General features: G+C 39.6%; 1 protein-coding gene across 1 annotated transcript in view; it reads left to right on the top strand.

Annotated features, from left to right (window-relative positions):
* Positions 1–9540, top strand: part of RSRC1 (arginine and serine rich coiled-coil 1) — a 438117-nt gene extending 428577 nt beyond the window's left edge. Inside the window, exons 9-10 of the mRNA XM_033203207.1 lie at positions 8097–8249; positions 8949–9540. Of these exons, the coding sequence (XP_033059098.1) occupies positions 8097–8249; positions 8949–9041 (246 nt within the window). The 3' untranslated portion in view covers positions 9042–9540. The remainder of the gene's footprint in view (positions 1–8096; positions 8250–8948) is intronic.
* The last annotated feature ends 15139 nt before the right edge of the window (positions 9541–24679 follow it).

Below are 24679 nucleotides of genomic sequence, written 5' to 3'. Positions count from 1 at the left end.
CTTGGGACAGGGACCATATCTACTTGACTCTGCCTGTGTACCCAGTGCTTAGCAATTAGTAGTGCTCAGTAAATACTGGTTAAATAAATGGATCTCCAACTCTAAAACAAATTAACCTATGAACAATTTAATTTAGGCATATTTTATCCTGTGTATATTTTTCTTAATGACATCTGTTTTTGGCTTTGTTCAGAGAAGTGAAGTGTTCAGAAGTAGATAAGTTGAAATAAATGGAAATTGAAAAACAATAGGTGTGGAACAAATGGGTATAAAAAAGGCTACATAACAGAATTAATCTCCTATTCTTCTTGTTTTTATTTAATTTTACTTTTTAATTTCAGTTTCTCATCTAATCCACTTCATATTATCCCTGTAACTTTGCTGCTACTCAGTCACTCCCTGGCCTTCTTTCTCAGGGAAGAAGACATTGAAATGTAACTTAAGTGAGCAATAATCTGCTGGCTCTTTCAAGGCAGAAGCAATGATTTCTTAGTTGTGTCCCCAGCGCTTGGTACAGTGCCTGACACCTGGTGAACATTCAGTAAAGGTGGAATGAATTGGGAGTCTATGGTTTGCATGATGGTATAAGAAATCCTAGAGTTTTATTTTTTTCCAAAGATACATCGTACCTTTTTTTCAAACTTTTATATATATGTATTTTAATATTTTAAGGAGCTCCAAGACAACCTTTGAGTTCATCAGCTGATGAAAAGATAAATAAAATGTGGTAGATCCATACAATGGGACATTATTTTTTCTTTTTGGATGTCTTTTTTTTTATTATTATACTTTAAGTTCTAGGGTACATCTGCATAACGTGCAGGTTTGTTACATATGTATACTTCTGCCATGTTGGTGTGCTGCACCCATCAACTCGTCAGCACCCATCAATTCGTCATTTATATCAGGTATAACTCCCAATGCAATCCCTCCTCCCTCCCCCCTTCCCATGATAGGCCCTGATGTGTGATGTTCCCCTTCCTGAGTCCAAGTGATGTCATTGTTCAGTTCCCACCTATGAGTGAGAACATGCGGTGTTTGGTTTTCTGTTCTTGTGATAGTTTGCTAAGAATGATGGTTTCCAGCTGCATCCATGTCCCTACAGAGGACGCAAACTCATCCTTTTTTATGGCTGCATAATATTCCATGGTGTATATGTGCCACATTTTCTTAATCCAGTCTGTCACAGATAGACATTTGGGTTGATTCCAAGTCTTTGTTATTGTGAATAGTGCCGCAATAAACATACGTGTGTATGTGTCTTTATAGCAGCATGATTTATAATCCTTTGGGTATATACCCAGTAGTGGGATGGCTGGGTCATATGGTACTTCTAGTTCTAGATCCTTGAGGAATTGCCATACTGTTTTCCATAATGGTTGAACTAGTTTACAGTCCCACCAACAGTGTAAAAGTGTTCCTATTTCTCCACATCCTCTCCAGCACCTGTTGTTTCCTGACTTTTTAATGATTGCCATTCTAACTGGTGTGAGATGGTATCTCATTGTGGTTTTGATTTGCATTTCTCTGATGGCCAGTGATGATGAGCAATTTTTCATGTGTCTGTTGGCTGTGTGAATGTCTTCTTTTGAGAAATGTCTGTTCATATCCTTTGCCCACGTTTTGATAGGGTTGTTTGTTTTTTTCTTGTAAATTTGTTTGAGTTCTTTATAGGTTCTGGATATTAGCCCTTTGTCAGATGAGTAGATTGCAAAAATGTTCTCCCATTCTGTAGGTTGCCTGTTCACTCTGATGGTAGTTTCTTTTGCTGTGCAGAAGCTCTTTAGTTTAATTAGATCCCATTTGTCAATTTTGGCTTTTGCTGCCGTTGCTTTTGGTGTTTTAGACATGAAGTCCTTGCCCATGCCTATGTCCTGAATGGTACTACCTAGGTTTTCTTCTAGGGTTTCTATGGTATTAGGTCTAACATTTAAGTCTCTAATCCATCTTGAATTAATTTTCGTATAAGGAGTAAGGAAAGGATCCAGTTTCAGCTTTCTGCTTATGGCTAGCCAATTTTCCCAGCACCACTTATTAAATAGGGAGTCCTTTCCCCATTTCTTGTTTCTCTCAGGTTTGTCAAAGATCACATGGCTGTAGATGTGTGGTATTATTTCTGAGGCCTCTTTTCTGTTCCATTGGTCTATATCTCTGTTTTGGTACCAGTACCATGCTGTTTTGGTTACTGTAGCCTTGTAGTATAGTTTGAAGTCAGGTAGCGTGATGCCTCCAGCTTTGTTCTTTTGACTTAGGATTGTCTTGGCAATGCGGGCTCTTTTTTGGTTCCATATGAATTTTAAAGCCGTTTTTTCCAATTCTGTGAAGAAACTCATTGGTAGCTTGATGGGGATGGCATTGAATCTATAAATAACCTTGGGCAGTATGGCCATTTTCACGATATTGATTCTTCCTATCCATGAGCATGGTATGTTCTTCCATTTGTTAGTGTCCTCTTTGATTTCACTGAGCAGTGGTTTGTAGTTCTCCTTGAAGAGGTCCTTGACATCCCTTGTAAGTTGGATTCCTAGGTATTTTATTCTCTTTTAAGCAATTGTGAATGGAGTTCATTCATGATTTGGCTCTCTGCTTGTCTGTTACTGGTGTATAAGAATGCTTGTGATTTTTGCACATTAATTTTGTATCCTGAGACTTTGCTGAAGTTGCTTATCAGCTTAAGGAGATTTTGGGCTGAGACAATGGGGTTTTCTAAATATACAATCATGTCATCTGCAAACAGGGACAATTTGACTTCTTTTCCTAACTGGATACCCTTGATTTCTTTCTCTTGCCTGATTGCCCTAGCCAGAACTTCCAACACTATGTTGAATAGGAGTGGTGAGAGAGGGCATCCCTGTCTTGTGCCAGATTTCAAAGGGAATTTTTCCAGTTTTTGCCCATTCAGTATGATATTGGCTGTGGGTTTGTCATAAATAGCTCTTATATTTTGAGGTACGTTCCATCAATACCGAATTTATTGAGCGTTTTTAGCATGAAGGGCTGTTGAATTTTGTCAAAAGCCTTTTCTGCATCTATTGAGATAATCATGTGGTTCTTGTCTTTGGTTCTGTTTAGATGCTGGATTACGTTTATTGATTTGCGAATGTTGAACCAGCCTTGCATCCCAGGGATGAATCCCACTTGATCATGGTGGATAAGCTTTTTGATGTGCTGCTGCATCCGGTTTGCCAGTATTTTATTGAGGATTTTTGCATCGATGTTCATCAGGGATATTGGTCTAAAATTTTCTTTTTTTGTTGTGTCTCTGCCAGGCTTTGGTATCAGGATGATGTTGGCCTCATAAAATGAGTTAGGGAGGATTCCCTCTTTTTCAATTGATTGGAATGGTTTCAGAAGGAATGGTACCAGCTCCTCCTTGTACCTCTGGTAGAATTCAGCTGTGAATCCATCTGGTCTGGACTTCTTTTAGTTGGTAGGCTATTAATTATTGCCTCAATTTCAGAGCCTGCTATTGGTCTATTCAGGGATTCAACTTCTTCCTGGTTTAGTCTTGGAAGAGTGTAAGTGTCCAGGAAATTATCCATTTCTTCTAGATTTTCTAGTTGATTTGCGTAGAGGTGTTTATAGTATTCTCTGATGGTAGTTTGTATTTCTGTGGGGTCAGTGGTGATATCCCCTTTATCATTTTTTATTGCGTCTATTTGATCTTCTCTCTTTTCTTCATTAGTCTTGCTAGCGGTCTGTCAATTTTGTTGATTTTTTCAAAAAACCAACTCCTGGACTCATTGATTTTTTGGAGGGTTTTTTGTGTCTCTATCTCCTTCAGTTCTGCTCTGATCTTAGTTATTTCTTGCCTTCTGCTAGCTTTTGAATGTGTTTGCTCTTGCTTCTCCAGTTCTTTTAATTGTGATGTTAGAGTGTCCATTTTAGATCTTTCCAGCTTTCTCTTGTGGGCATTTAGTGCTATAAATTTCCCTCTACACACTGCTTTAAATGTGTCCCAGAGATTCTGGTATGTTGTATCTTTGTTCTCATTGGTTTCAAAGAACATCTTTATTTCTGCCTTCATTTTGTTATGTACCCAGTAGTCATTCAGGAGCAGGTTATTCAGTTTCCATGTAGTTGAGCGGTTTTGATTGAGTTTCTTAGTCCTGAGTTCTAGTTTGATTGCACTGTGGTCTGAGACACAGTTTGTTATAATTTCTGTTCTTTTACATTTGCTAAGGAGTGCTTTACTTCCAATTATGTGGTCAATTTTGGAATAAGTGTGATGTGGTGCTGAGAAGAATGTATATTCTGTTGATTTGGGGTAGAGAGTTCTATAGATGTCTATTAGGTCCGCTTGGTGCAGAGATGAGTTCAATTCCTGGATATCCTTGTTAACCTTCTGTCTCGTTGATCTGTCTAATGTTGACAGTGGAGTGTTGAAGTCTCCCATTATTATTGTATGGGAGTCTTAAGTCTCTTTGTAAGTCTCTAAGGACTTGCTTTATGAATTTGGGTGCTCCTGTATTGGGTGCATATACAGTTAGGATAGTTAGCTCTTCCTGTTGAATTGATCCCTTTACCATTATGTAATGGCCTTCTTTGTCTCTTTTGATCTTTGATGGTTTAAAGTCTGTTTTATCAGAGACTAGGATTGCAACCCCTGCTTTTTTTCGTTCTCCATTTGCTTGGTAGATCTTCCTCCATCCCTTTATTTTGAGCCTATGTATGTCTCTGCATGTGAGATGGGTCTCCTGAATACAGCAGACTGATGGGTCTTGACTCTTTATCCAGTTTGCCAGTCTGTGTCTTTTAATTGGAGCATTTAGTCCATTTACATTTAAGGTTAATATTGTTATGTGTGAACTTGATCCTGCCATTATGATATTAACTGGTTATTTTGCTCATTAGTTGATGCAGTTTCTTCCTAGCCTCGATGGTCTTTACATTTTGGCATGTTTTTGCACTGGCTGGTACCAGTTTTTCCTTTCCATGTTTAGTGCTTCCTTCAGGGTCTCTTGTAAGGCAGGCCTGGTGGTGACAAAATCTCTAAGCATTTGCTTATCTGTAAAGGATTTTATTTCTCCTTCACTTGTGAAACTTAGTTTGGCTGGATATGAAATTCTGGGTTGAAAATTCTTTTCTTTAAGAATGTTGAATATTGGCCCCCACTCTCTTCTGGCTTGTAGAGTTTCTGCCGAGAGGTCTGCTGTTAGTCTGATGGGCTTCCCTTTGTGGGTAACCGACCTTTCTCTCTGGCTGCCCTTAAGATTTTTTCTTTCATTTCAACTTTGGTGAATCTGGCAATTATGTGTCTTGGAGTTGCTCTTCTCGAGGAGTATCTTTGTGGTGTTCTCTGTATTTCCTGAATTTGAATGTTGGCCTGCCCTACTAGGTTGGGGAAGTTCTCCTGGATGATATCCTGAAGAGTGTTTTCCAACTTGGTTCCATTTTCCCCCTCACTTTCAGGCACCCCAATCAGACGTAGATTTGGTCTTTTTACATAATCCCATACTTCTTGCAGGCTTTGTTCATTTCTTTTTCTTCTTTTTTCTTTTGGTTTCTCTTCTCGCTTCATTTCATTCATTTGATCCTCAATCGCTGATACTCTTTCTTCCAGTTGATCGAGTCGGTTACTGAAGCTTGTGGATTTGTCACGTATTTCTCGTGTCATGGTTTTCATCTCTGTCATTTCGTTTATGACCTTCTCTGCATTAATTATTCTGGTTATCAATTCTTCCACTCTTTTTTCAAGATTTTTAGTTTCTTTGCGCTGGGTACGTAGTTCCTCCTTTAGCTCTGAGAAGTTTGATGGACTGAAGCCTTCTTCTCTCATCTCGTCAAAGTCATTCTCTGACCAGCTTTGATCCGTTGCTGGCGATGAGCTGCGCTCCTTTGCAGGGGGAGATGCGCTCTTATTTTTTGAATTTCCAGCTTTTCTGCCCTGCTTCTTCCCCATCTTTGTGGTTTTATCTGCCTCTGGTTTTGATGATGGTGACGTACTGATGGGGTTTTGTTATAGGTGTTCTTCCTGTTTGATAGTTTTCCTTCTAATAGTCAGGACCCTCAGCTGTAGGTCTGTTGGAGATTGCTTGAGGACCACTCCAGACCCTGTTTGCCTGGGTATCAGCAGCAGAGGTTGCAGAAGATAGAATATTGCTGAACAGCGAGTGTACCTGTCTGATTCTTACTTTGGAAGCTTCCTCTCAGGGGTGTACTCCACCCTGTGAGGTGTGAGGTGTCAGACTGCCCCTAGTGGGGGATGTCTCCCAGTTAGGCTACTCAGGGGTCAGGGACCCACTTGAGCAGGCAGTCTGTCCGTTCTCAGATCTCATCCTCCATGTTGGGAGATCCACTGCTCTCCTCAAAGCTGTCAGACAGAGTTGTTTGCGTCTGCACAGGTTTCTGCTGCTTTTTTTGTTGTTGTTGTTTAGCTGTGCCCTGTCCCCAGAGGTGGAGTCTACAGAGACAGGTAGGTTTCCTTGAGCTGCTGTGAGCTCCACCCAGTTTGAGCTTCCCAGCGGCTTTGTTTACCTACTTAAGCCTCAGCAATGGCGGGCGCCCCTCCCCCAGCCTCGCTGCTGCCTTGCGGTTAGATCACAGACTGCTGTGCTAGCAATGAGGGAGGCTCCGTGGCCATGGGACCCTCCCGGCCAGGTGTGGGTATAATCTCCTGGTGTGCCCGTTTGCTTAAAGCATAGTATTCGGGTGGGAATTACCCAATTTTCCAGGTGTTGTGTGTCTCAGTTCTCCTGGCTAGGAAAAGGGATTCCCTTCCCCCTTGCGCTTCCCAGGTGAGGCAATGCCTCACCCTGCTTCAGCTCTCGCTGGTCGGGCTGCAGCAGCTGACCAGCACCAGTTGTCCGGCACTCCCTAGTGAGATGACCCCAGTACCTCAGTTGAAAATGCAGAAATCACCGGTCTTCTGTGTCGCTCGCGCTGGGAGTTGGAGACTGGAGCTGTTCCTATTCGGCCATCTTGCTCCCCCCCCCAATGGGACATTATTTAGAAATAAAGAATAATGAAGTACTGATACATGCTGCAATATGGATGAACCTTGAAAACATTATGCGGCTGGGCAAGTGACTCACGCCTGTAGTCCTAGTACTTTGGGAGGCCAAGGCGGGCAGATCACTTGAGGACAGGAGTTCGAGATCACCCTGGCCAACATGGCAAGACCTCGTCTCCACTAAAAATACAAAAATTAGCCGAGTGTGCGTGGTGGTGTGCACCTGTAATCCCAGCTGCTCAGGAGGCCGAGGCAGGAGAATCACTTGAACCTGGGAGGTAGAGGTTGCAGTGAGCCAAGATCATGCCATTGCACTCCAGCCTGGGTGACAGAACAAGACTCTGTCTCAAAAACAAAAAAATTATGCTAAATGAAAGAATCAGTCATGGAAGACCACATATTGTATGATTCCTTTTATCTGAAATGTCTGGAATGGGCAAATCCATAGAGAAAGGAGATTAATTTTTACCTCGAATGGAAAGGTTGGAATAAATGGGGAATGATTGCTAATGGTATGAGGTTTTGTGGGGGATGATGAAAATGTTCTAAAGTTGATTCTGGTAATAATTGCACAACTCCGTGGATGTGCTAAAAGCCATTGAATTATGTACTTTAAAATGGTAAATTGTATGGTATATGAATTCTATCACTCAATAAGGCTATTTTTTTAAAGATAACCTTTGAATTTACTTTTCATACCTAAAGAGGCCAACTAAATGTTGGATATTTGTTGTAAGCTTGTTTCAATTAATAGAATTTAGATATATGAAATAATGTATCTCTCAATAGTATAGGCACATAAGTACCAATTTCTTAAGAAAAATATGCTCATCATAAGAAATGATGAACATTTTCTCAGCATTTTTGTGTTATTCCTAAAACAAATACAACATAGTTATTCTTATATTCTATTTCTATATATATAACTGTATTCCTAAATATAATTATTCCTAAAAGAAGCAAATATAAAAATAAAACAACTGTATTTCTAAAACAAACAAATACAAAAAGTAGGGCCTTTTTGGAGATGGGTATCATTTCAAAGGAGACTAATTGGACAGTTGTTACTCAAAATCAGAAATATTATTGAAGTGAAACTCTAATTGTGTATTGTGTTGAAATTAATATGTGTTGTTTCTTTCAGTCAGTGGAACCTAGTGAAGTGAAACAGGCAACTTCAACATCAGGACCAGCATCAGCAGTTGCCGATCCACCCAGTACTGAAAAAGAGATAGATCCCAGCAGCATCCCTACTGCTATCAAGTACCAAGATGACAATTCCCTGGCCCATCCAAATGTAATATCCTTAAACTTTACGAATATCAGTTGAAGTCTAATTTACTGAAATTATTTCAAACTGTTATCCTTTTGTGCTAACACCAAGAAGACCATTGGAGGAAACAGGTTCATATTCTCTTGGTAAAAATAGGCATCTGGCCCCCAGGCCATTAGAACTGTTATCTATAGTTGAATACAGTAGGGTCCAATTCATGTTGCCTAACTTGTAAATGTATTCTGTCTATGGTTAAGAAAAACAGACGAAGAGAAGCATTTTTTCCCTTTTTTTTTTTTTTAGCTGAATTGATCAGCACCATGAGAAGTGTTCCATGAGAATGGAACTAAAAGTTCCATTTCTGACTTAGCTCTACTTTGTTCATTATCTGTGAGCACATCACTAACATCGTACTTTGCTGTCCTCTATGAAATGGTGTAATTCTGCTGTGTTTTGGAAAAGTTGTAGGAAATAAACTTCACAAATATAAGGTACAAAATTGTTAACCAATGGTGTTGATACTAGTAGTTATTTTAATCCAAGAATTTGTGAGCATTAGTAATTCCAAATAGATAGTCATCAATTAAGAGGTCATCAGGAGTTAAACAATATCCAAGTCTTGTGTTGAGAGGTATATTCTACAAAGGTGGGTTCTGTCATATTAGGTCAAATTCAACTTATTGGGAGACAGTAACATTTTTTCTTTTTCTTTTCTTATTTCAGTTATTTATCGAGAAAGCTGATGCTGAGGAAAAATGGTTCAAGAGGTTAATTGCTCTCCGACAAGAAAGACTAATGGGCAGTCCTGTGGCCTAAGTAATATACATATAGTTGGATTGGATTGTCAGCAATAACATTGGAAATTGAAGTTTTTAAATCCCAATATTAACTTTTTACTCTTAAAAGGATTTTTCTGATTATATATAAAGGTAGTCTCATTTCATTTGTCTCTCATGTAGGCTTGAATATTTGTTGATTTGAATTAAATCAAACATTGTGAAAATTAAAACATAAAATTTAAGATTGCATGAAAATGTTATACTGTTAATAAAGCTAATCATAAATAAGTCTGTTAAAATGAATGGTACACAGTAGTGTTTCTTAGTGCAATCATGAGGATTGAATTACATGCTATAAATATGAGATTTCATCTTTCATATGGTATTCAACCATTTTTAAATATTTTATTTCACCATATTGCAAATTTTTAGGCACAATGAAAAGCACGCTAAACAATATAAGCAGAATGTGCATGTTAAAGAACATATTTATGGGAAAAAAAATTTTTGAAACTTAAATAAATTGATGGTTTTGCTTGGAGATCAGCTTCTACTAGATGCTCCCTTGCAACATGTTAGCAGATCTCAGCTCATTTTAGAAATCATATGTTCATGCTAGACCTAATCAGTTGGCCAAATACCTATGATAGAGAAATCATTTCTGAGAAAACCGATAAGAGCTCTCACTTCAATCTTACTTAACCCACTGCTATTCCCTGTGGGGAAAACCAGCTAATTGTTTTGATAAGGCTATCTGCCATTGTAGAATACCTTTCTCTAGTAGCTGAATGACAATCAACTGTATGTTCCATACTAAACATGCCAGAGATAGGACTTTTAGGCCTTGCTTTACAAAACTGGTTTTTAACAGCTGACATGAATATTTCCTGTTTCTATTTTCTCCTGTTGTCCAGTCACTCTAATTTAGTCTCTGTGAAACTGTAGCTCAGAACACAAGATAAGCACAAAAAGTCTTCAGGGTAGGACTGCCAACATATAGGACATTTTAATGCCATCTTCTTTATATTTCTGGGACTATTAAAATTCAAATCTCTGTTGAAAATGAAAAATATAAAACACTCAATTGCACAGAGTATAGAAAATAAGTGATGATGAAACATTTGGTTTCATACAAACATGCTTTCCCATTCTAAATAGATGCTAGTTTCCTTTTTCCTTAGCTGCAAATAAAAGTGCCCTAAATGAACTGAGATTTGTGTGGTTTTTAATATAGATGCATACAATTTTAGTGACTTTAAAAAGGGGTTACAGTTTATGAAATATTTTTATTTCATACTTTGTAATAACTTATAAACTATAGAAGTACTACCACCCTATTGGAAAGTATATTTTAGTGGTCTGGGCTAGGCAGTTTTCTCAATATCCCTCATCATCTTATCTATAAAACAGTGAAAATCTGGTCTACTTCAAGTATATTTAATACCAGTGTTCCTCTGTGGCAAGTTCCCCAAATACAGAAGCTTGTAGTGTGACATAATTGTTTTTTGAGTTTTTGTTTGTTTGTTTGTTTTTTAGATGGAGTCTCACTCTGTCACCCAGGCTGGAGTGCAGTGGCGCGATCTCAGCTCACTGCAAGCTCCACCTCCCAGGTTCATGCCATTCTCCTGCCTCAGCCTCCCGAGTAGCTGGGACTACAGGTCCCTGCCACCACGCCCAGCTAATTTTGTGTGTGTGTGTGTTTTTAGTAGAGACAAGGTTTCACTGTGTTAGCCAGGATGGTCTCAATCTCCTGACCTCGTGATCCATCCGCCTCGGCCTTCCAAAGTGCTGGGATTACAGGCGTGAGCCACTGTGCCCGGCTGAAAACCAAATTTTTTAAATGAACCAAACTATGGTCCCTACAGGAATTCAGTGACTACTTCCCTCCTCCCTGATTTTCTACATGATTCATTTTTATATATTATTAACTTCATTTACCTGCATGCCTATCAAAGACCACAATATTACCATACAAGCCAAATCAAATTTAATGAAAAGGACTGCATAGAACATGATCAAACATATTGCCTAACTCAAGCTAGCCTTCTTTAATATACTTTTATAGTGAGTCTATAAAACAGAGTAATTCCTTTCATGTCACTTGATTAATAATAATTTGGATGTACATGAGACCTTAAGTATTTTATGAAACATTGATTTCTTAAGAAATGATGGATACTGATAATACAGGTTAAGTTTTCATTTCTGACAACTAAGTATATTCTCAAGGAAAATGAAATAAGAGCATTTTTCCTGGCACTCTCTAGTTAAGAGGAGGCAAAGAGCTAAAGGTATGAGCACAGAATACTTTGAATCATTCACTTCCTTTGCTTCATCATCCTAACATGTGAAATGAGGATACTAATTGCAGACCTGCCTACTTTGATTTTTCAGTAAAATGACATAAAAGAAAGCCCCTCATAGAAACTTCTGCTATTTATGCCAAGGGAACATTTGACATGATAGACATCTTAGTGAAATGTGGAACAAATAGTTGCTATACTCCAACTTAAATGTGTTTATGTGTGTTCTTGAGCTACCATGGTCAGTAGTTGCCATTCCAGCGATTTCCTCAGCCCTCCCTGCTCTTCTTCCCTGCCAAGGTCATAAGAAACCTTACTTGCTCTGCAATTAGTGACCTACCATCTACTTACTTGAGAAATCTCAGGTCTTCTTCACAGTCAGATTTACCCATTTATTCATTAATATCATGTTGAGTACCTGCTTCATGCTGGGCACAGTAAGATGTGCTTAAGGAATGCATATCTGAATCCAGTAGAGATCCTGCCCTCAAGAGGCTTAGTTATGAAGCCCAGACATGTAAATGTCGGTGATATAGTACTTAGTGGCAGAGGAGAGGGTTTGGTTGCAAAGGAGAGAAATTAAGTTAACAAATTAAGGAAGGCTTCATGGAAGAAATCACAATCGAACTGAGTCTTGAAGGACAAGAAAGCTGGAGCCACAGGAACTCCCAGTCACCCACATATATCTTCCTGATAGCTATTCTAGAAGACTGGGAACTACTGCAGTTTTGAACAGAGTCCCTCTCATGAAATACCCAAGTGGCCCTGCTCAATCAATCTTATCAAAAATCCAGGCAAAATTTCAGGTACCTGGTAACCCTCTGTCTCTCTATTTCTTTATTTTTGCGGAGAATAAGCTGAATAAGATAAGTCTTGATTTGGCCAGAAGCATCAACAATCTTGCGTACTGCCACTTGTCAGCCAAGACGACAGATTCTGCAATGGAACTGAAAAGAGACTTTCAGTGCCGCTAAAAAAGAACTGCATCTGCCAGTAAGGGCTTGCACGACCATGTGGACCACTGTGTGTTCCTTTACTCTGTTTTTCTACTCTGTACTGTTATAGAAAACATCGTTTTGGAACTGAAAGACACAATGCATTTGCCTGTGGTTAGGTCCCTCCCCAGATTTTCCTTTGATTTGTGCATCAAGTGAAAATCTTTAAGTGAGCAAATAAGATAGTAACAAAAACTAGAAATGAAATAAGACATAGAACATTTTCAGCCACTAAACTCTAGATAGAGTTTATCCCAAAGCTTTCGCCCATGTTACTCTTTCCTTTCCTCCTTTCCCTACCCCAAAATTCCTTGTGAGTATTACAAGAGATTTTAAATCAACTCTTGGTCATTACTCAACTGATACAATGTTTGGATTATTTGGACAATTTTTTAATGCCCTCCTGTAAGCCTTACTCTTTGTAACTCCTTTATAGAATAATGGAAAAGTAAGTCCTCTTGATAAGAAAACATTTCAGTCAGTAGAGCACAGCAAGAATACAAATGGATATAAGAAAGAACACGTTGTAAAGTCTGTAATCATCTTAACCTTTTATCATAGGGATGGACACTGATTAATATATTCAACTCTATTTGGTAAGTTTTTTCTAAAAGAAAATGCTGTCATGATATATTTCCAAGTTATTTTGGCTATTATTGTTTCCCCAGAATCTGGTCTAATGCCTGACATAGAGAAGGTCTCAATAAATATGTTGTAATGAAGAGTTAATTAGCCCATCTTAAATAAGAAATCTATTTAGCAGTCTGTTTATTTAAATTGCTCAAGCTATTTGGAGTCAGTGCAAAAATATATAAATAAATAAATGTTATAACCAAATTATTTTGGTTTCTCTGATTTATATCTACAAATGGCTCTGAGCTGACAGAGGTTTTTGGATGTCATAGGGAAGTACACTGTATGTGGTGCCTTCTCTATTGCATTAGGAACTAAACAGTGGGGCTGGAATTTAAGCAGGGATCTTATTAGTCCTACTCTTGCCCAGAATTTTTCTAGTCTGACTCTTTTTTTGTATAAGTATTTCAAAATTTGTTGATGTAACCACTCTGGGTCCACCAACTGGCACCTATCATTGCTGTCCTTCCAAAGCTATAGGTCAACTTTCAAGAAATAAAGACTACGAATAGAGTAAGACAACACTTTAAAATCAACAATGTAATCGTTTTATTTTTAGGTCTTGAGAAGGAATGGCAAAATGATCCCAGTGCAGTTCTGAAAGAGTGATGAACTGAACTGACCCTCTCTCCTTAGCATCTTGTATTGTTGTTCAGGCTTGTTATCTCACAGTGTAAAAAACGTAGTATAGTTCAGGCTCCCTTTATAATAATCTTTTAAAATATCAGGGAGGTGCTGGGCATGGTAGCTCATGCCTGTAATCCCAACACTTTGGGGGGCCAAGGCAGGTGGATCACCTGAGGTCAGGAGTTCGAGACCAGCCTGACCAATATGGTAAAACCCTGTCTCTACTGAAAATACAAAAATTAGCTTGGTGTGGTGGCAGGTGCCTGTAATTCCAGCTACCTGGGAGACTGAGACAGGATAATTGCTTGAACCCGAGAGGTGGAGGTTGCAGTGAGCCAAGATCGTGCCACTTCACTCCAGCCTGGGCAACAGAGCAAGACTCTGTCTCAAAAACTGTATATATATAAACTAGGCCTACCATGGTAACTCATGCCTGTAATCCCAGCACTTTGAAAGACTGAGGCAGGAGGTTTGCTTGAGGCCAGGAGTTCCAGACCAGTCTGGGCAACAGCAATGTGTCCGGAATTTATTCCTTCCGGTGGGTTCTTGGTCTTGCTGACTTCAATAATGAAGCCACAGACCTTCACGCTGAGTGTTACAGCCCTTAAAGATGGTGTGTTTGGCGTTTATTCCTTCAGATGTTCAGATGTGTCCAGAGTTTCTTCCTTCTGGTGAGTTCGTGCTCTCGCTGACTTCAGGAGTGAAACCACAGACCTTTGCAGCAAGTGGTACAGTTCTTAAAGGTGGTGCAGACCCAAAGAGTGAGTAGCAGCAAGATTTATTGTGAAGAGCGAAAGAACAAAGCTTCCACAGCGTGGAAGGGGACCTGAGAGGGTTGTCGCTGCTGGCTCAGGTGGCCAGCTTTTATTCCCTTATTTGGTCCTGCCCATGTCCTGCTGATTGGTCCATTTTACAAGCGCTGGTTTGGCCATTTTACAGAGTGCTGGTTGGTCCATTTTACAGAGTGCTGATTGGTGCATTTACAATCCTTCAGCTAGACCCAGAGCACTGATTGGTGCGTTTTTACAGAGTGCTCATTGGTGCATTTACAATCCTTTAGCTAGACACAGAGTGCTGATTGGTGCATTTAGAATCCTCTAGTTAGACACAGAGAAGTTCTCCAAGTCCCCACTCGACCGAGGAAATCCAGCTGGCTTCACCACTCAGCAAGACCTCATCTCCAAAAAATAAAAATAAAATTAACAAGGTAAAATGGTGCATGCCTTTAGTACCACCTACTTTGGAGGCTGAGGCAGGAGGATTGTTTCAGCGTAGGAGTTCAAGGCTGCAGTGAGCTGTGATTATGCCACTGCCCTCCAGCCTGGGTGACAGAGCAAGACCCTCTCTCTAAACAATAAATAAATAAAATGAACTGCTAAAATCCCAGGTCTTGAGTAAAATTCATAGCTGCAGTCTGTGATTCTATAAATGTTCTATGAAAATTGTGTTATAAACTTGAATTGAAAATCATAAGTAATTGAAAAATAAATCTTTTTTAAAATAGCACAATGGATTGAATGACTGTATTAAAGATTGGGTATATGAATCCAGGAGTTGGTTTTTTGAAAAGATCAACAAAATTGACAGACCGCTAGCAAGACTAATAAAGAAGAAAAGAGAGCGGAATCAAATAGACGCAATAAAAAATGATAAAGGGGATATCACCACTGACCCCACAGAAATACAAACAACCATCAGAGAATACTATAAATGCCTCTACGCAAATCAACTAGAAAATCTAGAAGAAATGGATAATTTCCTGGACACTTACACTCTCCCAAGACTAAACCAGGAAGAAGTTGAATCCCTGAATAGACCAATAGCAGGCTCTGAAATTGAGGCAACAATTAATAGCCTACCCACCAAAAAAAGTCCAGGACCAGATGGATTCACAGCTGAATTCTACCAGAGGTACAAGGAGGAGCTGGTACCATTCCTTCTGAAACTATTCCAATCAATAGAAAAAGAGGGAATCCTCCCTAACTCATTTTATGAGGCCAACATCATCCTGATACCAAAGCCTGGCAGAGACACAACAAAAAAAGAAAATTTTAGACCAATATCCCTGATGAACATCGATGCAAAAATTCTCAATAAAATACTGGCAAACCGGATGCAGCAGCACATCAAAAAGCTTATCCACCATGATCAAGTGGGCTTCATCCCTGGGATGCAAGGCTGGTTCAACATTCGCAAATCAATAAACGTAATCCAGCATCTAAACAGAACCAAAGACAAGAACCACATGATTATCTCAATAGATGCAGAAAAGGCTTTTGAAAAATTCAACAGCCCTTTATGCTAAAAACGCTCAATAAATTCGGTATTGATGGAACGTACCTCAAAATACTAAGAGCTATTTATGACAAACCCACAGCTAATATCATACTGAATGGGCAAAAACTGGAAAAATTCCCTTTGAAAACAGGCACAAGACAGGGATGCCCTCTCTCACCACTCCTATTCAACATAGTGTTGGAAGTTCTGGCTAGGGCAATCAGGCAAGAGAAAGAAATCAAGGGTATCCAGTTAGGAAAAGAAGAAGTCAAATTGTTCCTGTTTGCAGATGACATGATTGTATATGTAGAAAACCCCATTGTCTCAGCCCAAAATCTCCTTAAGCTGATAAGCAACTTCAGCAAAGTCTCAGGATACAAAATTAATGTGCAAAAATCACAAGCATTCTTATACACCAGTAACAGACAAGCAGAGAGCCAAATCATGAATGAACTTCCATTCACAATTGCTTAAAAGAGAATAAAATACCTAGGAATCCAGCTTACAAGGGATGTAAAGGACCTCTTCAAGGAGAACTACAAACCATTGCTCAGTGAAATCAAAGAGGACACAAACAAATGGAAGAACATACCATGCTCATGGATAGGAAGAATCAATATCGTGAAAATGGCCATACTGCCCAAGGTTATTTATAGATTCAATGCCATCCCCATCAAGCTACCAATGAGTTTCTTCACAGAATTGGAAAAAACGGCTTTAAAGTTCATATGGAACCAAAAAAGAGCCCGCATTGCCAAGACAATCCTAAGTCAAAAGGACAAAGCTGGAGGCGTCACGCTACCTGACTTCAAACTATACTACAAGGCTACAGTAACCAAAACAGCATGGTACTGGTACCACAACAGAGAAATAGACCAATGGAACAGAACAGAGTCCTCAGAAATAATACCACACATCTACAGCCATCTGATCTTTGACAAACCTGAGAGAAACAAGAAATGGGGAAAGGATTCCCTATTTAATAAATGGTGCTGGGAAAATTGGCTAGCCATAAGTAGAAAGCTGAAACTGGATCCTTTCCTTACCCCTTATACAAAAATTAATTCAAGATGGATTAGAGACTTAAATGTTAGACCTAATACCATAAAAACCCTAGAAGAAAACCTAGGTAGTACCATTCAGGACATAGGCATGGGCAAGGACTTCATGTCTAAAACACCAAAAGCAACGGCAGCAAAAGCCAAAATTGACAAATGGGATCTCATTAAACTAAAGAGCTTTTGCACAGCAAAAGAAACTACCATCAGAGTGAACAGGCAACCTACAGAATGGGAGAACATTTTTGCAACCTACTCATCTGACAAAGGGCTAATATCCAGAATCTACAAAGAACTCAAACAAATATACAAGAAAAAAACAAACAACCCCATCAAAAAGTGGGGAAAGGATATGAACAGACATTTCTCAAAAGAAGACATCCATACAGCCAACAGACACATGAAAAAATGCTCATCATCACTCGCCATCAGAGAAATGCAAATCAAAACCACAATGAGATACCATCTCACACCAGTTAGAATGGCAATCATTAAGAAGTCAGGAAACAACAGGTGCTGGAGAGGATGTGGAGAAATAGGAACACTTTTACACTGTTGGTGGGATTGTAAACTAGTTCAACCATTATGGAAAACAGTATGGCGATTCCTCAAGGATCTAGAACTAGATGTACCATATGACCCAGCCATCCCACTACTGGGTATATACCCAAAGGATTATAAATTACTCTACTACAAAGACACATGCACACGTATGTTTATTGCGGCACTATTCACAATAGCAAAGACTTGGAATCAACCCAAATGTCCATCTGTGACAGACTGGATTAAGAAAATGTGGCACAGGCCGGGCGCAGTGGCTCAAGCCTGTAATCCCAGCACTTTGGGAGGCCAAGACGGGCGGATCACGAGGTCAGGAGATCAAGACCATCCTGGCTAACACTGTGAAACCCCGTCTCTACTAAAAATATAAAAACTAGCCGGGCGAGGTGGCGGGCGCCTGTAGTCCCAGCTACTCGGGAGGCTGAGGCAGGAGAATGGAGGAAACCCGGGAGGCGGAGCTTGCAGTGAGCTGAGATCTGGCCACTGCACTCCAGTCTGGGCGACAGAGCGAGACTCCGCCTCAAAAAAAAAAAAAAAAAAGAAAATGTGGCACATATACACCATGGAATACTATGCAGCCATAAAAAAGGATGAGTTTGCGTCCTTTGTAGGGACATGGATGCAGCTGGAAACCATCATTCTTAGCAAACTATCACAAGAACAGAAAACCAAACACCGCATGTCCTCACTCATAGGTGGGAACTGAACAATGAGATCACTTGGACTCGGGAAGGGGAACATCACACACTGGGGCCTATCATGGGGAGGGGGGAGGAGGGAGGGATTGCATTGGGGAGTTATACATGATATAAACGTTATGCACATGTACCCTAGAACTTAAAGTATAATAAAAAAAATAAAATAAAATAAAATAAAGATTGGGTAGATTTTTGAAACAAATTATATAACTACATTGTTTAGCCATATTATAGCTTTTCTTTTCACTTTCTCTGCTATGGTAAGTCTTAATTGATCCAGAGAAGATAAGGTAGATGATAACTGATTTATTAGCAATTTGCAAAAAAAGTTTTTTCTCAAAATGCTGTATATTTGAATCATCTGCAGTCTAATTACACGAGGTGAAAATGGAAGTTCATCTAAAATTATAATGTCTGAGATATATACATTTCATGCTTGAAATGTTTTTTTAAAAAACAAATTTTTTTTTTTTTTTTTTTTTTTTTTTTGAGATGGAGTCTCGCTCTGTCGCCCAGGCTAGAGTGCAGTGGCCCGATCTCGGCTCACTGCAAGCTCCACCTCATGAGTTCACGCCATTCTCCTGCGTCAGCCTCCCGAGTAACTGGGACTACAGGCGCCTGCCACCATACCTGGCTAAATTTTTTTGTATTTTTAGTAGAGACGGGGTTTCACTGTGTTAGCCACGATAGTCTTGATCTCCTGATGTCATGATCTGCCCGCCTCGGCCTCCCAAAGTGCTGGGATTACAGGTGTGAGCCACTGCGTCTGGCCAAAAAACAATTTTTTATATGCCTATTATAGCGCATAAGTAGCAGCTCAAGCCCTGTATTACTTAATAGCTACTCCATCAAAAACACTTGAACCTTTAAGAAAAATGTATTTTCACATTAATACTTGTTATCCCATAATCATACCTGTGTTTCAAAGGTCATGTTACCCATTTTCAGCAAAGTGCTCAGAGAATTTTAATATATCTTATTTATAATTAATAATATGAGAAGGTGACAAGTGATTGATAACAGGTTATGTTTCACCACAGCCTAGAGAATGCCAGAGACTCTGTTTCTTTTGGAGGTCTTTAACTTGAAGTTCCAATTTTTAAGTATTTTTACCTTACTATAATAACTGCAATATAATTATCCAGAGAAATCATTCAATTGATTTATTACTTCCTTGGAAAGATATTTACACAGAACTTGGAGATCTTTGAAAGTAAGAATTATAAAAATATATGCTGCTTCTCTTATTTTTTGAAAAAACTGTTTCAGAATTACCACAATCTGTGGCAAAAAATTCTGTCCTTTTACTAACAAAGGCAGCATAGATTTGAAATGTATTTTTACTCTGGGAATTTCTTTTTTAATCTAATGTTTAAATGTCTTCAATTGGGATTTAAATATTGGATTCCAGTTTTAATATGGAATTTGTAAATTAAATAGGACTGACCAACATTTTACTAAAGTAATTATCTTTCTGCTAAGTACTTAAAATTTTTCTCAATATTTATATTTTTTCTATAAATTATATAATGTAAGTATCCAAGCTACCAAATGGCCACATGTACTTTAGTAAATCTGCTGATTTGCTAACCTTATATGGAGGAAACTGCCTGATAAAAGGATATACAAAATGAAAGTTATATCCTGAATTAAGCTTTTTCTTAAGTGAGATCTTCCATATTTTTGTGATTTGGGTTTTTTTATTGGAAAATACTAAAAAACATAAAAGGAAAGGAAAGTCATCCATAGGCAACCAACTGTGTAAGGTAAAGAAAGTCTGCCCCTCCTTTTCTGCTGCTGCTGTTTTTCTCCTGACCAGGTGACCATTCTGAATAGTTCTTCTCCACTTTGCACTATGCCTAAACAAATACATCTGTATAGAGATATTTACACATGGGCTTGCTTTTCAGACCATAACAACATACTGGTTTCAGACCATGAGAAACATATTGGTCTGCAGTTAACTATTTTCCCTGGTTATATACATTTAATAACTTTCCAAAGCAGTACAGCTATATGCCTCATTCTTTTTAGTGGATGCACAGATTCCTAAAAGTGGAATTGCTGAGCCATAGGGTATGTACCTTTCACATCTAAACTAGTAAACAATAAATGAACAGCAGCAATAAACTTTCAAATTATGTGATTTCATGCAAATTAAGATTATATCAGTCTCTTCTTCAAGCCACTTAAAAACTAAAAAGTGGGCCAGGTGTGGTGACTCATGCCTGTAATACTAGCACTTTGGGAGGCCGAGGCAGGCAGATCACCTGAGGTCACGAGTTTGAGACCAGCCTGGTCAACATGGCGAAAACCCGTCTTCACTAAAAATGCAAAAATTAGCCTGTAATCCCAGCTATTCAGGAGGCTGAGGCAGGAGAATCATTTGAACCCAGGAGGTGGAGTTTGCAGTGAGCCGAGATCACGCCATTGCACTCCAGCCTAGGCAACAAGAGTGAAACTCCGTCTCCAAAAAAAAATTTAAAAAAAAAGAGCTAAAAAGTCAATTTGTAATTAGGATAAATTGCATATATGCTAGTATTCTCCATCATCCCTTCACAATCACTCTGGACTCCTCTTTCCCTGCAGTGTCCCAAGAGGCTGACTTTCGCAGACTGCATCACCCAGTTTCCCTTGCCCTCTGGCTTCTGGTTGCATTTGGCCAATGGGAGGGACTGTCAGGAAATTAAAAGGAGGGAGGAGAAAGAATTGGGTATCTGTTGGGGCCATGTTTCAGTGTGGCTGCCTTTTTTCTTTTTTCTTTTTTTTTTTTTTTAAGATGGAGTCTCATTCTGTTCCCCAGGCTGGAGTGCAGTGGCACAATCTCAGCTCACTGTGACCTCTGCCTCCTGGGTTCAAGTGATTCTCCTGCCTTAGCCTCCCTGAGAGGCTGGGACTACAGGTGTGCACCACCATGCCCAGCTAATATTTGTATTTTTAGTAGAGAGGGGGTTTCACCATATTAGTCAGGCTGGTCTCGATCTTCTGACCTCAAATGATCAGCCTGCCTCAGCCTTCCAAAGTGCTGGGATTATAGGCATGTGCCACCGTGCTGGGCCGGTGTGGCTGCTTTTCTAACCCTTGTAGGCTAGCCTCTGTCTCAAGGATACAGCTCTCACCATGTTGAATCAATAGCTCCCTCCTTATACCTCTTCAGACCTAGGTGCTGAAATAGTTTCTTGTAGCTACTACTCCCAAATTGGTTCCTTTAACCGTGCCCACATCTCTGTATATAATGATTTCATTAAAGTTTTGAGTATGTCATCTTTTCCTGCTGGGACCAAAGCTGATATAATTATCTTCAAAGGCATTGTGTCACTTAGGATTAATTAAGTATATCAATTAGTTTTGATAACACAACAGAAACAATGAACAGTGGCTTACGTAAGAAAGATGTGTTTTTCCCTCAAGTGAAAGACATTTTAAGGTAGGTATGGTGGCTTCATATGTCAGGGACCCGGGCTCTTGTTTCACAGGTCTCAGTAAGTGGCTTCCACCATATGGTTCTAGATAGCTGCTGAAGCTCTAGCTGTGAAGAATGCACTGCCTCCCTTTAAGGTGATTCCGAAATTAAAATTTGAAGATATATATATATATATATATTAAAATTTATACCTCATTGGCTACAACTGAGTCAACTGACTGCTCTCCTGTTGCAAGAGATATTTGGAAAGGTAGTATTTCAGTTCATCCATAGCAGAAAATACCTTGATAATTATGAAGCTTTAGAAAATATTTAAATCCTGGAAAAGAATCTGGCCACATAGCACATCTACCAATTCAAATTTCCATTAACTCATGGAATACTGCTAGATGGCATAATTCCTTTCCTAGCTCTTCTAAGGCTAGTAGACAAGCACTCTTTTCACAAAGTTATATTGTAATAGCAAGAATAGCTTTATGTAGAAACATTTCAAACATGAAGTGAACGAGTACATATAGTCCCTGAGAATTCCTAATTATCATTGCTCCTCAGTTCTCTATTCCAAGTCAATGCTAGTCAGTTAAGAGTACCTCTCTGAAACTGAATGTATCCCATTTAGAGAGATCTGGCATGAATGTTTCAGCTTGACTTTATGTCATAATGGTGTGATCTCTTAAGGAGTGGGCTCAAGGCAAAGAAGGCACCAAATCATCAATTTAATTCTGGTGCCTGATCACCTCCTTGCCAATCTAATTAGTTTCTACATCTTTACTCAACTAAACATTTCCTCCTTTAAAGAAAAAAAAAAAAAAAGCCTTTCATTCATCTTATATTCTAACCACATGGAAATGGCTAATTCTACTCTAATTCTATATTTACCAACCATTCTTTGAGCCATGATTTCAGTCTCCACCAGCAGATGCTTCCTATCAACAAATCTTTTAATTTACAAAGGATTAGATACCAGGTGCATGAACTCCTGTGAGTGAAGCAATAAATATGAATTTTTTCAGCCTGCACTTGGTCCTGAAGAGCCAAGAGAAATGATCTATGGGAAACAAAAGGTATAATCTGGCTCCCTCTGTCCTCCGGAGAAAAGGTTGAAAAGGGTCTGCGGCTGTTTCTATTCTTCTCTGGCCAACTTATCAAGGCAGCAGACCAGCTAGAAATTAGTGGCAGAAGCTCTAGCTGGTAATAGAGGTGCATTTGCCTGGAGCTTCTCCTTGCTTCTGATTTTCCCGGGAATCAAATAGGTAATCAGGAAGCAGCTGGAGAGAAAGTGGATCAAAAAAAGGAACTAGATAAGAACCCCGCACCAAGAAGTAACAATATATAGTAGAGTTGATACTCTCTGTAATGGTGTTATAAAACATGTCTGCAAATTTTTGATGCTTCTCCCATTGAGAGGTGAACATCTATGTCCCCTTACATGACTCTGTGTCAATCTTAGTAACTTGGTTGTAGCCAACAGAATACATCCAAAGTGACACAACATAATTTCCAAAGCTAGTTCAGTAAAGGTTTGTGCCTAATTCTTGGGATGCTGATATGGTTTGGCTGTGTGAAAACAGACTTATAGAATAAATTGGTACCAGTAGAGTGGGGCAGTGCTGTAAAGATACCCGAAAATGTGGAAGTGACTTTGGAACTGGGTAACAGGCAGAGGTTGGAACAGTTTGGAGGGCTCAGAAAACAGGAAGATACGGGAAAGTTTGGAACTTCCTGAGACTTGTTGAATGCTTTTGACCAAAATGCTGATAATGATATGGACAATGAAATCCAGGCTGAGGGGGTCTCAGATGGAGATGAACAACTTGTTGGGAACTGAAGTAAAGGTGACTCTTGCTATGTTTTAGCAAAGAAACTGTTGGCATTTTACCCCTGCCCTAGAGATTTGTGAAACTTTGAACTTGAGGGAGATGATTTAGGGTATCTGGCAGAAGAAATTTCTAAGCAGCAAAGCATTCAAGATGTGATTTGGGTGGTGTTAAAAGCATTCCGTTTTAAAAGGGAAACAGCAAAAAAAATTCAGAAAATGTGCAGCCTGATAATGTGATAGAAAAGAAAAACCCATTTTCTGAGGGGAAATTCAAGCCAGCTGCAGAAATCTGCATAAGTAACCAGGAGCCAAATGTTAATCACCAAGACAAAGGGAGAGATGTCTCCAGGGCATGTCAGAGACCTTTGCAGCAGCCCCTCCCAATACAGGCCCAGAGACCTAGGAGAAAAAAATGCTTTTGTGGGTGGGGCCCAGGGCACCCCTGCTCTGTGCAGCCTAGGAACTTGATACACTGCATCCAGCCACTCCAGTTGTAGCTAAAATGGGCCAAGGCACAGCTTGACCTGTGGCTTCAGTGGGTGCAAGCCCCAAGCCTTGGCAGCTTCCATGTGGTGTTGGACCTGTGGGTGCACAGAAGTCAAGAATTAAGGTTTGGGAACCTCCACCTAAATTTCAGAAAATGTATAGAAATGCCTGGATGCCCAGGCAAAAGTTTGCTGCAGGAGTGGTGCCTTCATGGAGAACCACTGCTAGGGCAATGCAGAAGAGAAATGTGGGGTGTGAGCCCCCACACAGAGTCCCCACTGGGGCACTGCCTAGCGGAGCTTTGAGAAGAGGACCACCATGCTCCATTCCCCAGAATGGTAGATTCAATGACAGCTTGCACTGTGCACCTGGAAAAGCAGACACTCAGCCCATGAAAGCAGCCAGGAGGGTGCTGTATCCTGCAAAGCCACAGGGGCAAAGCTGCCCAAGGTATGGAACCCCACCTCTTGCATCAGTGTAACCTGGATGTGAGACATGGAGTCAAAGGAGATTATTTTGGAGCTTTAAGATTTGACTGCCCTGCTGGATTTTGGACTTGCATGGGACCTTTAGCCCCTTTGTTTTGGCCAATTTCTCCCATTTGGAATGGCTGTATTTATCCAATGCCTGTACCCCCCATTGTATCTAGGAAATAACTAACTTGTTTCTGACTTTACAGGCTCATAGGTGGAAGGGACTTGCCTTGTCTCAGATGAGACTTTGGAGTGTGGACTTTTGGAGTTAATGCTAGACTATGGCCTTTGAGTTAATGCTGAAATGAGTTAAGACTTTGG

Source organism: Trachypithecus francoisi, unplaced genomic scaffold (assembly GCF_009764315.1).
Source record: "Trachypithecus francoisi isolate TF-2019V2 unplaced genomic scaffold, Tfra_2.0 Lachesis_group0, whole genome shotgun sequence".
Taxonomy (NCBI): Eukaryota; Metazoa; Chordata; class Mammalia; order Primates; family Cercopithecidae; genus Trachypithecus; species Trachypithecus francoisi.
Note: the sequence above shows the minus strand (reverse complement) of the source record. Positions and strands in the feature narration are given on the sequence as shown.